Below are 15064 nucleotides of genomic sequence, written 5' to 3' on the forward strand. Positions count from 1 at the left end.
GCAATACAATTTTTTTTCTATGGGAGCATGCTCCATCCTCACTTCAAACTCCGTTTATTTGTCCTGCATGATCGTTATATCCAGTTTCGGCTGGCTTTGCCCCTTGGCCATTTCTTTAATGTATCAATTATATAATTTATATATGAACATTAAAAGCAACTTTTTACTATTTTTGCTAAGAAACATTTTTTGTGCTCAAAATAAGGAACTGTAATTTGGGTCAAATTGCTTCTTATTAATAGCTATTTAATCAAGGAGACTTCATGTGTACTTTCTAGGCAAATTACTCAATACAGAACGAATGTATTAAATGCGCTTGTTAATTTTTAACAACATGAGTATTACAAACAAATATTTTGAGAAAAAAGAAATAAGCTTTAGTTAAAATTCTGGCTTTCAATTTCTGAAAAAAAATCTGAATAACCAAGTAAAATCCCAGGTCCCCCACCCCCCAGAAGTTCAAATAGTCAGCCCCTTAAGTCCGTGAATAGGCTTTTACTACACAGGAGCACCTAATACTGGGCCTATATACTATAGGTCTGGCTATACTAAACGAACCAATGTGGAAGCCATCTGGTCTAGTTGCAAAATGGCGGACAGGTTATGTATTGAATTCTTTTTTTCTCTTGGTATGGCCGTAAAGTCTAAATTAAAGCTCAGTATATATTTGACATTTAAGTAACATAAATGGGAGAGAAAGTTGTATTTGATGAAGTGAAAAGTCAGTTTTAGTATGAGTGGTACTACCAGGTCACAGCATTTTGACTCTGATGTGACTAGAGAAATCTCTTTTAGAAGGTAATTATATGATCCCTACTTTTCTCCTCTTTTATGTTAGTTTTAATCATAATTCTTTTTAAAAAAGGTTATGATTTGTTCTCTGAAATGGGTCTAGCTATGTGAGGCATCTGTGTAGAATTTAGGTCTGTATGACCTATATACCAGAATTAAAATTGGTAGATTTTAACCTTAGCAAATATCATAACATGCAGAAATTTCAATAACCGCAGCCACCTGTCAAGATGGCCGTACACGAAACTTTGCAACTGTAAATATTTTAATTTAGTAGAAATTACTTATATTTCAATTTTTATACGTAAATGTCTTGTGCCACAATTAATCTATATTATTTTCTATTTATAAATTCCGTATTTTTTTTATATTATCATACAAAACAACAATTTTCAGTCCATAAACAAGACTCGGAAATCCTCTCACTTTACAGCTGCATGTGCAGGGGTGTAAAATTCTTTTTCACACCACTCGCCCTGCAGGACTAGTAGCTAGTAAAATCTACTCGCCCTTAGTGGACAGTCACTCGCCCTAATAATTGACATTTTTAATACTGTCACGTTTTATGGAAGGAGTATTATGTACAACAAGCAAATTTCAAACGTAACACCTAGCTCGTACACTACTTTTCCTTTTTGATTATTCATTTTTGTTACTCTTAAATTCTCTTTTCACACCAGACATTTTTCTTCACTAATTTTGCATCTCCACCATCAAGTTGTTCTCCACGTTAACTACATCGATAGCAAAATAATCACAGTCTAACCCCTACCGTTGTTTCCCAAAGTGTCTGGAAAGTATTAAACATCAGTTATTTTCATTTTCTGAAGACTTATTTCCCTAAAAATAATTATTTTGAAAAGTGTCTTAAAATATGGACACAATAATCATCATCCACCTACCCGTCTTGAAAGCGAAAAAAAAGTTGACGATCATCGGTAATTATTCTGTTGATAAACTAAGTAATTGGTCTGTTTTCATCATCAGTTAACATCAAAGAGCTAAAAGAAGTGTGTCGGTATCACGACCTCTGAAGTGGTATTGTGGCACGAGATTGTCATGGCATTACGTCATATTACAGTTTTCGCGCCATGTGACCTATTTGCCCTCAAGGAATGTACATTATCGTTTGAGAAGAATATTTCATATAAAAAAAAGTACATGTACAAAGATTCATTTAAAACTTTTTAAAAACGCAACAACATCATTTTGTTTTATTTTAAAGCCACATTTCTATTTACGTCCACGAGGTCACGTACCCTATTCCGCCGCACTAACAGAAACCTTTTTACCAGAAAAATCGTTTTACTCAATGTATTTAAATTACTGCCGCTTTTTCATTATTTTAGATTTTTTAATTCTGTTTTTTGTTCTTTCTAGTCAAAAGTCTGAATTTTATGCCCATAGTATGTATCACTCATTTTCTCTTAGAAAGAAATCAGTAATTAAGATCGCGCTGTTTGAAATTTAACAAATGATTATATGAAAATTCGACCGTTTTCATACAAATTTGCTTACATTTCCGTCGATATTTTATTGAAATCTTAATAGAATTCATATTGTATTACTTCTCAAGCAGTGCTGAAAAACTGAAGTGATAATGTTAAAAAATGAATGCACTACGCTCGTTTTTTGTGTACGTGTCGATAAACAAAAGTAACAGAGATGTAAATTTGATATTACGATAGGTCGCACGTGCTCTTGGAATGGAAAATTTATACCGGCAAGACGTTTTGATATCTGTACGATTCGCGGGTAAATTCCAGTCAATCAAAGTGGCAACTGAACAATCTCAATGTTTGTTGACGTTTTTCAAGATGTAATTTCTGAATTTCATTAAAGCTACGACGTAAAAACCACTAGCCCGATCGGTCGAGTATACAGCGAGATCCACTCGTCCTATCCAAACTTTAACTCGCCAATGCGAGCGGGCGAGTGGAATTTTACACCCCTGATGTGTACTTCCTTTTCTCAAAAATAGATTGGTTGGTATTACGCCATATGACTTGTTACGACGAATACAATCAATTTGAGGTGTTCAAATGGGTATTATTGGTCTGACATGCTGGGGTATTACCGGACACATATGCCATACACCATCGGTTTGATTTTGGCATATTCAATAGGAAGTATTTCGCTGAGTAATGCATTTCTAGGCAATATTCAATCCTATATGAAAGAAATACAGATCTACACTCTTCTCAATTTTGGAAGTGTCTAGTCGTACGGTAACCAAACGCCAAGCCTGTGTTCTAGTCGTCCGGTAACTGGACGACTAGCATTTCCCCTGGCGATTTTCTAGTAGTTTTGATTTGGAGGGAAAATAGTAGGGCTGGATCAATATACCGGTATATCTAGATGAATTGAATATTCATGTTTACACCGATACGCTTATCGGCTTTCTTAGTGTATCGATATATTCAGTGACGCCCCTTTTAACACAAAATAAAATCAAACTTCTTCATTTTTTATCACTTTACAATAAAATATTCAGAGAAATTAAAAGGAAAGTACAATTTTGTAACCTTGGGCTGCCATTATATCCCAAAACAGTCATTGCGTAAACCACTTTGTTTTGACAGCTAAGTTCAAAGACATCTGCCGACAAGCAAGACGTCTCATGTAAATCAAGCACGTGATTTAAGTAAATCTCGCTTTTCATTGGCTTTTTATTAGCTCACCAGAGCACAAAGTGCTCATGGTAAGCTATTGTGACCGGTCATTGTCCGGCATCCGTCGTGCGTCAACATTTGCCTTGTGAACACTATAGAGGCCACATTTGTGACCCAATCTTTATGAAACTTGGTCAGAATGTTAGCCTTGATGATCTCTAGGTCAAGTTCGAAACTGGGTCATGTTGTTTCAAAAACTAGGTCAGTAGGCCAGATCAAAGGAAAAGCTTGTGAACACTCTAGAGGCCACATTTGTGACCCAATCTTTATGAAACTTGGTCAGAATGTTTGTCTTGATGATCTCTAGGTCAAGTTCGAAACTGGGTCATGTGGGGTCTAAAACTAGGTCAGTAGGCCAGATCAAAGGAAAAGCTTGTGAATACTTTAGAGGCCACAGTTGTGACTCAATCTTTTTGAAACTTTGTCAGAATGTTTGTCTTATTGATTTCTAGGTCAGATTTGAAACTGGTACATGTGGGGTCAAAAACTAGGTCACTAGGCTAGATAAAAGGAAAATCTTGTCAACACTCTAAGACCACAGTTCAAGTTTGAAACTCATTAGAATTAGTCAGAATGTTTGTCTTGATTATCTCTAGGTCAAATTTGAAACTGGGTCATGTGGGGTCAAAAACTAGGTCATTTGGCCAGATCAAAGGAAAAGCTTGTGAACAGTCTAGAGGCCACATTTGTGACCCAATTTTTATGAAATTTGGGCAGAATGTTTGACTTGATGATCTCTAAGCCAAGTTCGAATCTAGGTCATGTTTGATCAAAAACTAGGTCAGTAGGCCAGATCAAAGGAAAAGCTTGTGAACACTTTAGAGGCCACATTTATGACCCAATCTTTATGAAACTAGGTCAGAGTATTTTTCTTGATGATCTCTAGGTCAAGATCGAAACTTGGTCATGTGGGGTCAAAAACTAGGTCAGTAGACAAGATCAAACGAAAAGCTTGGGAACACCCTAGACGCCAAATTTATGACCCATGTTGGGTCAAAAACTAGGTCAGTTGATCAAATCAAAGGAAAAGCTTCTGAACACTCTAGAGGCCACAGTTGTGACCCAATCTTTATGAAACTTGGTCAGAATGTTTGTCTTGATGATCTCTAGGCCAAGGTCGAATCTGTGTCATGTTGGGTCAAAAACTAGGTCAGTACGACAGTAGACTAGATCAAAGGAAGAGCTTGTGAACACTCTAGAGGCCAATGTTTTGACTCAATCTTTATGAAATTTGGTCAGAATGTTTGTCTTGATGATCTATCTCTAGGTCAAGTTGGAATTTGGGTCATGTGGGGTCAAAAACTAGGTCAGTAGGCCAGTTTGTGAATACTCTGGAGGTCACAGTTGTGAGTCTGTGACCCAATATTTATGAAACTTTGTGAGAATGTTTGCCTTGATGATCTCTAGGTCAGTTTTGAAACTGGGTCATGTGGGGTCAAAAAGTAGGTCAGTAGGCCAGATCAAAGGAAAAGCTTGTGAACACTCTATAGGCCACAGTTGTGACTCAATCTTTATGAAACTTTTTCAGAATGCTTGTCTTGGTGATCTCTAGGTCAAGTTTTAATCTGGGTCATTTAGGGCAAAAGCTAGGTCACATGGTCAGATCAAAGGCAAAGTTTATGAACACTCTAAAGGCTATAGTTGTGACTCAATCTTTATGAAACTTGGTCAGAATGTTTGTCTTGATGATCTCTAGGTTTAGTTTGGAACTGGCTCATTTTGGGTAAAAACAAGGGTCAGTAGGCCAGATCAAGTCTGGTGAGCGTAATATAGGGCCATCATGGTTTTTATTCTTGCACTGACTGGAAATTACCTGCTAAAATGAAATGAAATCTATACATAACGCGGTAGTTTTCCATTTCGGGCATACCTGCTACGTAATTTCAGTTGCAGGGAATTCCATTTACAGGGATGTTGTTACCGCACGTGTTGCTGTTTTAATGTTAGCAATCTTAATAATTAAAGAAATAAGTAAATACAAAACAAACTTAAAGATCTGGTATACTAATAAAGGCCTTGCATATGTGTTAAGTTCTCAGTCGAAATTTACGACTTTAAGCAGAAGTATATGCATTTTCCTGACGTATAGACAGATACATGTAATAGGCCTTAATTTCACCAAAAGGGTACATACATCTTGATAATGTAAGCTTCGAAAATGTCAAAAGATATAAATAAAGTGCATATTGACAAGTTATATAGTGACAGAAGTTCTCAAAAGATTTCCTTTAGATTACCTCCCCTGATAATTTTGGTTTTTCATGAGTTATCTCCCCTGAAAACTAGAAAAAATTAATTTTCTCCTTTTCCCTTAAGGCCTAACAAAAAAAATTGTTTGTTTCCAGTGACATGGCCAAGAAAAATAGGGTAGGTAGGTAGGCATTTTTTTTTTTTTTTTAAACCTAACACCATCCTAGTTTCAAACAGGGAGATTATAAACCTTATAAACATGCATCCTATTGTTATGTTTGATTTACACCTGAATGTACAATGACTTTGATGATGTTTTAGCAATATAAAATGCCATTTGATTGTGTATTTAAATATTATGAAATAAATATATGCTTTATGTTTGTGTTTTGTTGTTGTTGTTTTTTCATTTCCAGAGTAGCCCATCCGATTAGCTCAATAGGTAGAGCAGTCAATCTACGGATCAAGTGGTCATAGGATCGTTGTGTCCTATATCATTCATTCTCCGCCGCTAATTCATGTGGAGAAGTTGGCAATTACTTGCGGAGAACATGGTTTATATTTGATTAAACATGAAACTTGAATGAAATCTTGCTGTGGATTCTCTCTTTAAATAATAATTTTAATATTGAATATTATTCAACAACCAACATTTATATTTCAAACTAAAACCAAGTAAAAGCACACTGGCCAGGAATATGATTTGCATCTTTGATCTGCATTGAGATTAATACCATCACCCCCTACCCCAGTCTAAAATTCTGGATTAACTGGAAATGCTAGACAATGGAGTTTTGACTGGTATGCCCAAATTGTGAATTAATAAAGCTGCAAGTGGTTGTTCAACGTCTTACTACTATAAATCCAGGGTTTTCCCTAGGAAATTTATTTTGAGGGACACCATGTCCCCCCAAATTTATTTTTCTGGAAAAAAGAGACTATTTTGGGGGACATATTAGGATTTGCTTGAATACTTTGATACTCTTTTGGGCTTTTAATAGTTTAAATTGATTGAAATTAACTTTTAATTAATTTGAAAAATTGTTTTTTTTTTTTTGGGAAAACTCATACCCCCCTTTGCTAAGAAAAGGGGGACATGGACCTCGAAAAGTGGTAAATTTACCACCTTTTTGGGGGCTAGGGAAAACCCCATCTAAAACCTGACTTTTCAAGACTCTGCAGGCCTCGACCTTAACTTTTTTCAGCAGGTCCACCAACTGCTGAAATCTAGGAGAGCTGCTCAGACTTTAGTGGACCTCCAATTCTATCACATAAATTGTGATGTTGTAGACGTCATAACTTCATATGACTCAAAGAAACAGGACTTATTTCTAAAATAATTAAAAATGGAAGACTGTAGCAATCTGTTATCCCGAAAAATAATTATTTTGAAAAGTGTCCCAAAATATGGACACAATAATCATCATCCACCCGACGTCGACCCGTGTTGAAAGTGAAAAAAAAAAAACATAAATAATTATCGGTAATTATTCTGATGATAAACTAAGTAATTAGCCTTGTTTCATCATCAATTAACACCCCCTCAAAGAGCTAAAAGAAGTGTGTCGGTTATTATGGCATCTGAAGTGGAGATCAAAGCGGTATAGTTGCCCGAGATTGTCATGGCATTACGTCATGTTTTCGCGCCATGTGACACATCACTGTCTGATCATACTTTCTTGATTCCGTAAATTGTTGAGAAGAAATCAATAAAAAAGTTTTTTCTTTATCTTTTTTTAAAAGCGAATGTGCAATATCCCGAATAAACTGACATGTAAATGTGTCGCGAACGATGATAGTGGATAGCCTACCTCTGTGACCTATTTGCCCTCAAGGAATTTACATTATTGTTTGAAAAGAATATCTAACAAAGTGTTGTGTCAAAAAATACATGTACTATGAATAATTTAAAACTTATTAAAATCCGCAACAACATCATACTGCTTTATTTTAAAACCACATTTCTATTTACGTTCACGAGGTCACGTAACCTATTCTGCCGTGCTAACAAAAATCTGTTTGCCAAAAATCGTTTTACTCCATGTATTTAAATTGCTGCCGCTTTTTCATTATTTAAGATTTTTTAATTGTGTTTTTTGTACATTCTGGTCAAGAGTCTGAATTTTATTACCATAGTATGTACCGTTTATTTACTTTAAGAAAGAAGTAAATAATCAAGATCGCGCTGTTTGAAATTTTACAAAACATATGAAAATCTGATCGTTTTTAAAGAATTTTGCCTACATTCCTGTCGATATCTTATTAAAATTGTTATAGAACTCAAACTGTATTAGTTCTCAAGCGGTGTTGAAAATTTGAAGCGATTACATTGAAAAATGAATGCACCACGCGCGTTTATTGTGTCAAAAGTAACCGCGATGTAAATAAGATATTACGATAGGGCGCACGTGTTTGTGGAATGGAAAATTACCAGCATGACGTTTTGATATTTTTACGATTCGCGGGTAAATTCCAGTCAATCCAGGTAATTTTGCCTGATGTATTAATTTCTCAATTTGGTAAAGTTACCACGTAAAAACCACTCGCCCGATCGGTGTAGTCCATTCGTGCAAAGAGCTATAAAAATAATAATATACTTATTTGCAAAAATATGCGGCCCGATTTTACCGCTAAAAAAGTTTAGGGTCGGCGGTAAAAAAATAGGGTAGGTCGGGCCACCGGAAACAAACAATTTTTTTTTTACGCCCTACGGGAATTTTAGATTTCTTTTTGATATTTATATCAGAATCATATAGTGCAGCTTTCTACCACAAAAATTTCTCGAAACTCAAGTTCAGATTCTTATAATCAAAGAAATTATATATTTCCCATAGGCATCAATGTTAACTTCAATACCGATTATCTCCCCCAGAAATGATAAAATTTAAAAAATCTCTCGGTGAAACTTTTTTAATTTTGAATGTCTTTAAAGTGACCAAATTTCATTTAAATATTACCATTCAGTTACAAGATACGAAACATGGCTATTACACCATGTTATCCTTTATCAATTTAAATGAGTTCAAATTTTATAGGAGCCCACACAACTTGACATTTTCAGTTTCTCACAGTCATGTTACCCGAAACAAGCAATTATTTTGGACCCGTCATGTTGTAGCTTTGAAGTTATTTTTCCTACTAGATGTTGTATTGAATCGTCAGTACGTATCGTGTATTGATACTTCTTTATTGTAGTACGTATTGTAACGATTTTTTCCATTCAATACACAGCCCTAGAAAATAGCTTGGTATTTTGGAAAAGGTGGATAAAAAATGGGTGTAAAGTCAGATTTAGGAGAAAACTGCATGATAATAAAGAAGGTTTCTGAGGGAGGACTTCCAATTAATGTTACCTATTATTGGAAGAAGAAAGATCTGCCAGTTAACAAGATCTATTTTATTCTGTTTCAGGCACATCACTTCAGAAAAGTTTATTTTTGAGCCAATAGATACTGGAGAAAATGAGTTACTTATAATTGACAGAGTTACACAGGAAATTTACCTGCAAGGTGAGATTGGGATTTCCTTTTCATTAGAAAAAAAATATCATGAAGTGATAAAATAGCAGAAAATTAAATTAATTTGTGAGCAGTGCTTTTGTTGCATCAATGTATTTTTAGCTCGCCTTTGTGCTCAAGGTGAGCTTTTGTGATCGCCCTGTGTCCGTCGTCAACAGTTTGACTGTTAACACCAGCGGTCACAATTTTGGTCCAATCTTAATGAAACTTGGTCAGAATGTTGCCCTCAATAAAATCTTGGATGAGTTCGATATTGGGACATGTGGGGTCAAAAACTAGGTCACCAGGTCAAATCGAAGGAAAAGCTTGTTAACACTCTAGAGGCCACTTTTATGACATATCTTAATGAAACTTGGTCAGAATGTTAATCTTGATGATCTATAGGTCAAGTTCAAATCTGCGGCAGGTGGAGTCAAAAGCTAGGTCACCAGGTCAAATCAAAGGAAAAGCTAGTTAACAATCTAGAGACCACATTCATGACCATATCTTAATGAAATTTGGTCAGAATGTTAATCTTGATGATCTTTAGGTCAAGTTCAAATCTGGTTTAGGTGGGGTTAAAAACTAGGTCACCAGTCAAATCAAATGTAAAGTTTGTTAACACTCTCGAGGCCACATTTATGATAATATCTCTATGAAACTTGGTCACAATGTTAATCTTGATGATTTTTAGGTCAGGTTCAAATCTAGGTCAAGTGCAGTTAGAAACTAGGTCACCAGGTCAAATCGAAGGAAAAGCTTGTTAAAGGTGGATAATCAGATTTTGGCCATGTAACGGATTTTTTCGAAACTTTAACATCTGATCATTTACACTCATTTATGTTCACTTAACACTTAATACAAATTAGATTTTCACTGGAGGTATTTTTAAAATTTCATTTTCCTATCCTGGTTGCCCAACCAAGATAGAGTTATTTTATCATAAGTATAAATTTGATAAACATACTTTGCCTAAGGAAATGTATAAATATTAGACATATTGTAATATATTTGTAAAATATTTGCATTAAAAATTATGTATTTAGATGGAATTCATTAGAAACACAAGTTTGAAAAATTATTATTACCTCCCTTTGCCTATCTTGGTTGCGCAACCAAGATAGATTGGAAATAAATGAATCCAGAAGCTACACACAGCTTTTAAACTTGCATTTTGGTTCAGATTGTTCAATAGCTGATATGTCTATCAAATGCAAATGTAAAACTAGACATTGTATCGAAATAAAAAGAAATACCCAGCTTTTTATATACTTTCATATTAAAGGGGAGTAATTACAAAATTTATATTATACATTTCAAATAGGAATCTAACTCTATGTAATCAGTCTTTTTATTCCTTAAATAATTCTCTACCAGAATATACAAAAAGTAAAAAATGTCATTAAATGTTGTTTAAATGTGATTGACCACCTTTAACACTCTAGAGGCCACATTTATGACTATATCTTAAATGAAACTTGGTCAGAATGTTAACCTTGATGATCTTTAGGTCAAATTTAAATCTGGGTCAGGTGAGGTCAAAACTTAGGTCACCAGGTCAAATCAAAGGAAAAGCTAGTTAACACTCTAGAGGCCACATTTATGGACATATCTTACTGAAACTTGGTCAGAATGTTAATCTTGATGATCTTTAGACCAAGTTTGAATCTGGGTCAGGTGGGGTCAGAAACTAGGTCACCAGGTTAAATCAAAAGAAAAGCTAGTTAACACTCCAGAGGCCACATTTATGACCATATCTTACTATGTCTCCCACCACACAGTGGTGTGGGAGACATTTTACTCCAGTCTGTGTGTGTGTGTGTGTCTGTTACAAAGCTTGTCCGAACTCTAAGTCAAGCATTTCTCATCCGATTTTCACCAAACTTGAACAAAATGTGTTTGACCATAAGACCTCGGCCAAGATCGATAACTAGCCAAATCGGTCCAGGTGTCTTGGAGTTATGGCCCTTGAATTACCAAAAATCGGTCTTTTTACTCTTGTCCGCACTCTAATTCGAATATTTCTCATCCAATCTTCACCAAACTTAAACAAAATATGTTTGACCATGAGACCTCGGCCAAGTTCGATAACTAGCCAAATCGGTCCAGGCATTTTGGAGTTACGGCCCTTGAATTATCGAAAAATTGGCCTTTTTACTCATGTCCACACTCTTAATCAAACATTTCTCATCCGATCTTCACCAAACTTGAACAAAATGTGTTTGACCATGAGACCTCGGCCAGGTTCGATAACTAGCCAAATCGGTCCAGGCATTTTGGAGTTATGGCCCTTGAATTATCTAAAAATCGGCCTTTTTACTCTTGTTCGCACTCTAAGTCGAACATTTCTCATCCGATCTTCACCAAACTTGAACAAAATGTGTTTGACCATGAGACCTCGGCCAAGTTTGATAACTAGCCAAATCGGTCCAGGCATTTTAGAGTTACGGCCCTTGAATTACCAAAAATCGGTCTTTTTACTCTTGTCCGCACTCTAATTCGAATATTTCTCATCCAGTCTTCACCAAACTTGAACAAAATGTGTTTGACCATGAGACCTCGGCCAAGTTCGATAACTAGCCAAATCAGTCAAGGCATTTTGGAGTTACAGCCCTTGAATTTTTGAAAAATTGGCCTTTTTACTCATGTCCACACTCTTAATCAAACATTTCTCATCCGATCTTCACCAATCTTGAACAAAATGTGTTTGACCATGAGACCTCGGCCAAGTTCGATAACTAGCCAAATCGGTCCAGGCATTTTGGAGTTATGGCCCTTGAATTATCGAAAAATCCGTCTGTTTACTCTTGTCCACTCTCTATGTCGAACATTTCTTATCCGATCTTCACCAAACTTGAACAAAATATGTTTGGCCATAAGACCTTACCCAAGTTCGATAACAAGCCAAATCCGCCCAGGCACTTTGGATTTATGGCCTTTGAATTACTGATTGGATCCACTCATCCAGACCATCTAATTGGATCCACTCGTCTAAAACATCTAGAGAAACTAACATTTTTAGTTCATCTGATTTTTTGAAAAAAAATGATGAGTTATTGTCATCACTTGAGCGGTTGTCGGCGTCGGCGTTGGCGTCGGCGTCGGCGTTGCCTGGTTAAGTTTTATGTTTAGGTCAGCTTTTCTCCTAAACTATCAAAGCTATTGCTTTGAAACTTGGAATACTTGTTCACCATCATAAGCTGACCCTGTATAGCAAGAAACATAACTCCATCTTGCTTTTTGCAAGATTTATGGCCCCTTTTGTACTTAGAAAATATCAGATTTCTTGGTTAAGTTTTATGTTTAGGTCAACTTTTCTCCTAAACTATCAAAGCTATTGCTTTAAAACTTGGAATACTTGTTCACCATCATAAGCAGACCCTGTACATCAAGAAACATAACTCCATCTTGCTTTTTGCAAGATTTATTGCCCCTTTTGGACTTAGAAAATCATTTTCTTGGTTAAGTTTTATGTTTAGGTCAGCTTTTATCCTAAACTATCAAAGCTATTGCTTTAAAACTTGCAACACTTGTTCACCATCATAAGTTGACACTGTACAGCAAGAAACATAACTCCATCCTGCTTTTTGCAAGATTTATGGCCCCTTTTGGACTTAGAAAATATCAGATTTCTTGGTTAAGTTTTATGTTTAGGTCAACTTTTTCTCTTAAACTATCTAAGCTATTGCTTTGAAACTTGCAACACTTGTTCACCATCATAAGCTGACCCTGTACAGCAAGCAACATAACTCCATCCTGCTTTTTGCAATAGTTATTGCCCCTTTTTGACTTAGAAAATCATTTTCTTGATTGAGTATTATGCTTAAGTCAACTTTTCTCATAAACTATCAAAGCTATTGCTTTAAAACTTGCAACAGTTTTTTACCATCATAAGTGGACACTGTACATCAAGAAATATAACTCTATTCTGCTTTTTTGCAAGAATGATGGCCCTTTTTAGACTTAGAAAATCATGGGTAGGACAATATTTCTATTACACAAAAAAAATCAGATGAGCGTCAGCACCCGCAAGGCGGTGCTCTTGTTCATAGGGGCAGTTGTGGGAGACATGCGCTTTTCTCAAAAGCATCTCTAGTTTTCTTAATGAAACTTGGTCAGAATGTAAATCTTGAAGATCTTTAGGTCAAGTTTCAATCTGGGTCAGGTGGGGTCAGAAACTTGGTCACCAGGTCAAATCAAAGGTAAAGCTTGTTAACACTCCAGAGACCTAATTTTAAGTTTGAAACTCATGAGAATTGATCAGAATGTTTGTCTAGGTCAGGTTCGATTCTGGGTCATGTAGGGTCAAAAACTAGGTCACCAGGTCAAATCAAAGGTAAAGCTTGTTAACAATCTAGAGGTCACATTTATGACTCTATCTTCATGAAACTTGGTCAGAATATTAATCTTGATGATCTTTAGGCCAGGTTCAAATATGAGTCAGATTGGGTCAAAAACTAGGTCACTAGGTCAAATCAAAGGAAAAGCTAGTTAACACTCTAGAGACCACATTTATGGCCATACAAACATGTATCTTTATGAAACTGGGTCATAATGTTTAATCTTAATGATCTTAAGGTTAAGTTCCAATCTGGGTCAGGTGGGGTCAAAAACTAGGTCACCAGATCAAATCAAAGGTAAAGATGACTGTATCTTCATGAAACTTGGTCAGAATGTTAATCTTGATGATCTTTAGTTCAATAGGTCAGGTGAGTGATACAGGGCCTTCATGGCCCTGTTGTTTTATTTTCCATTTTTGTCAAAAACTGCAGTTCAGGTTTTTCATCTTTTTTGCTTCATCATCTAATCTGCAGTTTGCAGTCAGCAGGATGTCTGAACATTAGGGTAGGAGACTGCAGACTAAAATCTACAGGAGGACCACCCGCTTAGCTCAGTAGGTAGAGCGTTGATCTACGGATCACGAGGTGAGTTTGATCCTCGGGCTGGCATATGTTCTCCCTGACTATTTGATAAACGACATTGTGTCTGAAATCATTAGTCCTCCACCTCTGATTCATGTGGGGAAGTTGGCAGTTACTTGCGGAGAACAGGTTTGTACTGGTACAGAATCCAGGAACACTGGTTAGGTTAACTGCCCGTTGTTACATGACTGAAATACTGTTGAAAAACGGTGTTAAACCCAAAACAAACAGTCTACAGGAACCAAAATTTTGGCAAAATAATGGAAAGCAAACCTGACAAAAATGCAAATATATATATATATATATATAGACAGCTGTTTAAAAATACTGCATCAGTTAGCTGTAGATATAATGGATAAAATTGTTCTTTATTTAGCAAATGATGGGCAGATACCAGCGGCAGGTGCTATCACAAAGCCTGTTTGTGGAATTATGGGAATCATACGACTTATTGCAGGTAAACTATTTTTTTTGAGATCTCTGTATAAGTATTTTGAATACATGTACCAAAAATGTGATTGTGTTATACGTTTTGCATTATTTGTACCTGGTATTATAGGATTAATAATGTATTTTGCCATGATATGGATTTTAGTCTCAGTTTTGAACTGGACTTTGACAAAGTTTCAATAAAAGACAAAGCAAATGCTTACTTACTGAGAGATATTGACAAGTGGTGTTCAATATTGAATACTAGACTAACTGATAACTGCTATGCCATAGATAAGGTGATTCCTAAGTCAATACTGAATTTTAATGTGTGTGAAATTTGACAGCAATTTCATACCATACTTAAAAGAAACTTTCCCTTATTCATGTAAATACAGTGTAACAGCAGCTTAAACATGCTTATTTTTTAGCGCACTTAGCACAAAATGCTCTTGGCAAGCTGTTGTGATCACTCACTGTCCATCATATGACCATCAGCTTTTCTTCCACACTTTTCTTCTTGTCTAAAACAATTTGACTGTTAACACTCTAGAGGTCACAA

The 15064-nt window shown here is 35.7% G+C and overlaps 1 protein-coding gene across 1 annotated transcript in view; it reads left to right on the forward strand.

Annotated features, from left to right (window-relative positions):
- The first annotated feature begins 988 nt into the window (after positions 1-988).
- The window catches only part of LOC123549508 (phosphatidylinositol-3-phosphatase SAC1-like), a 42432-nt gene continuing 28356 nt past the window's right edge, over positions 989-15064 (forward strand). Inside the window, exons 1-3 of the mRNA XM_053545277.1 lie at positions 989-1048; positions 9066-9163; positions 14450-14530. Of these exons, the coding sequence (XP_053401252.1) occupies positions 1023-1048; positions 9066-9163; positions 14450-14530 (205 nt within the window). The 5' untranslated portion in view covers positions 989-1022. The remainder of the gene's footprint in view (positions 1049-9065; positions 9164-14449; positions 14531-15064) is intronic.

Source organism: Mercenaria mercenaria, chromosome 6 (genome assembly GCF_021730395.1).
Source record: "Mercenaria mercenaria strain notata chromosome 6, MADL_Memer_1, whole genome shotgun sequence".
NCBI classification, from domain to species: Eukaryota; Metazoa; Mollusca; class Bivalvia; order Venerida; family Veneridae; genus Mercenaria; species Mercenaria mercenaria.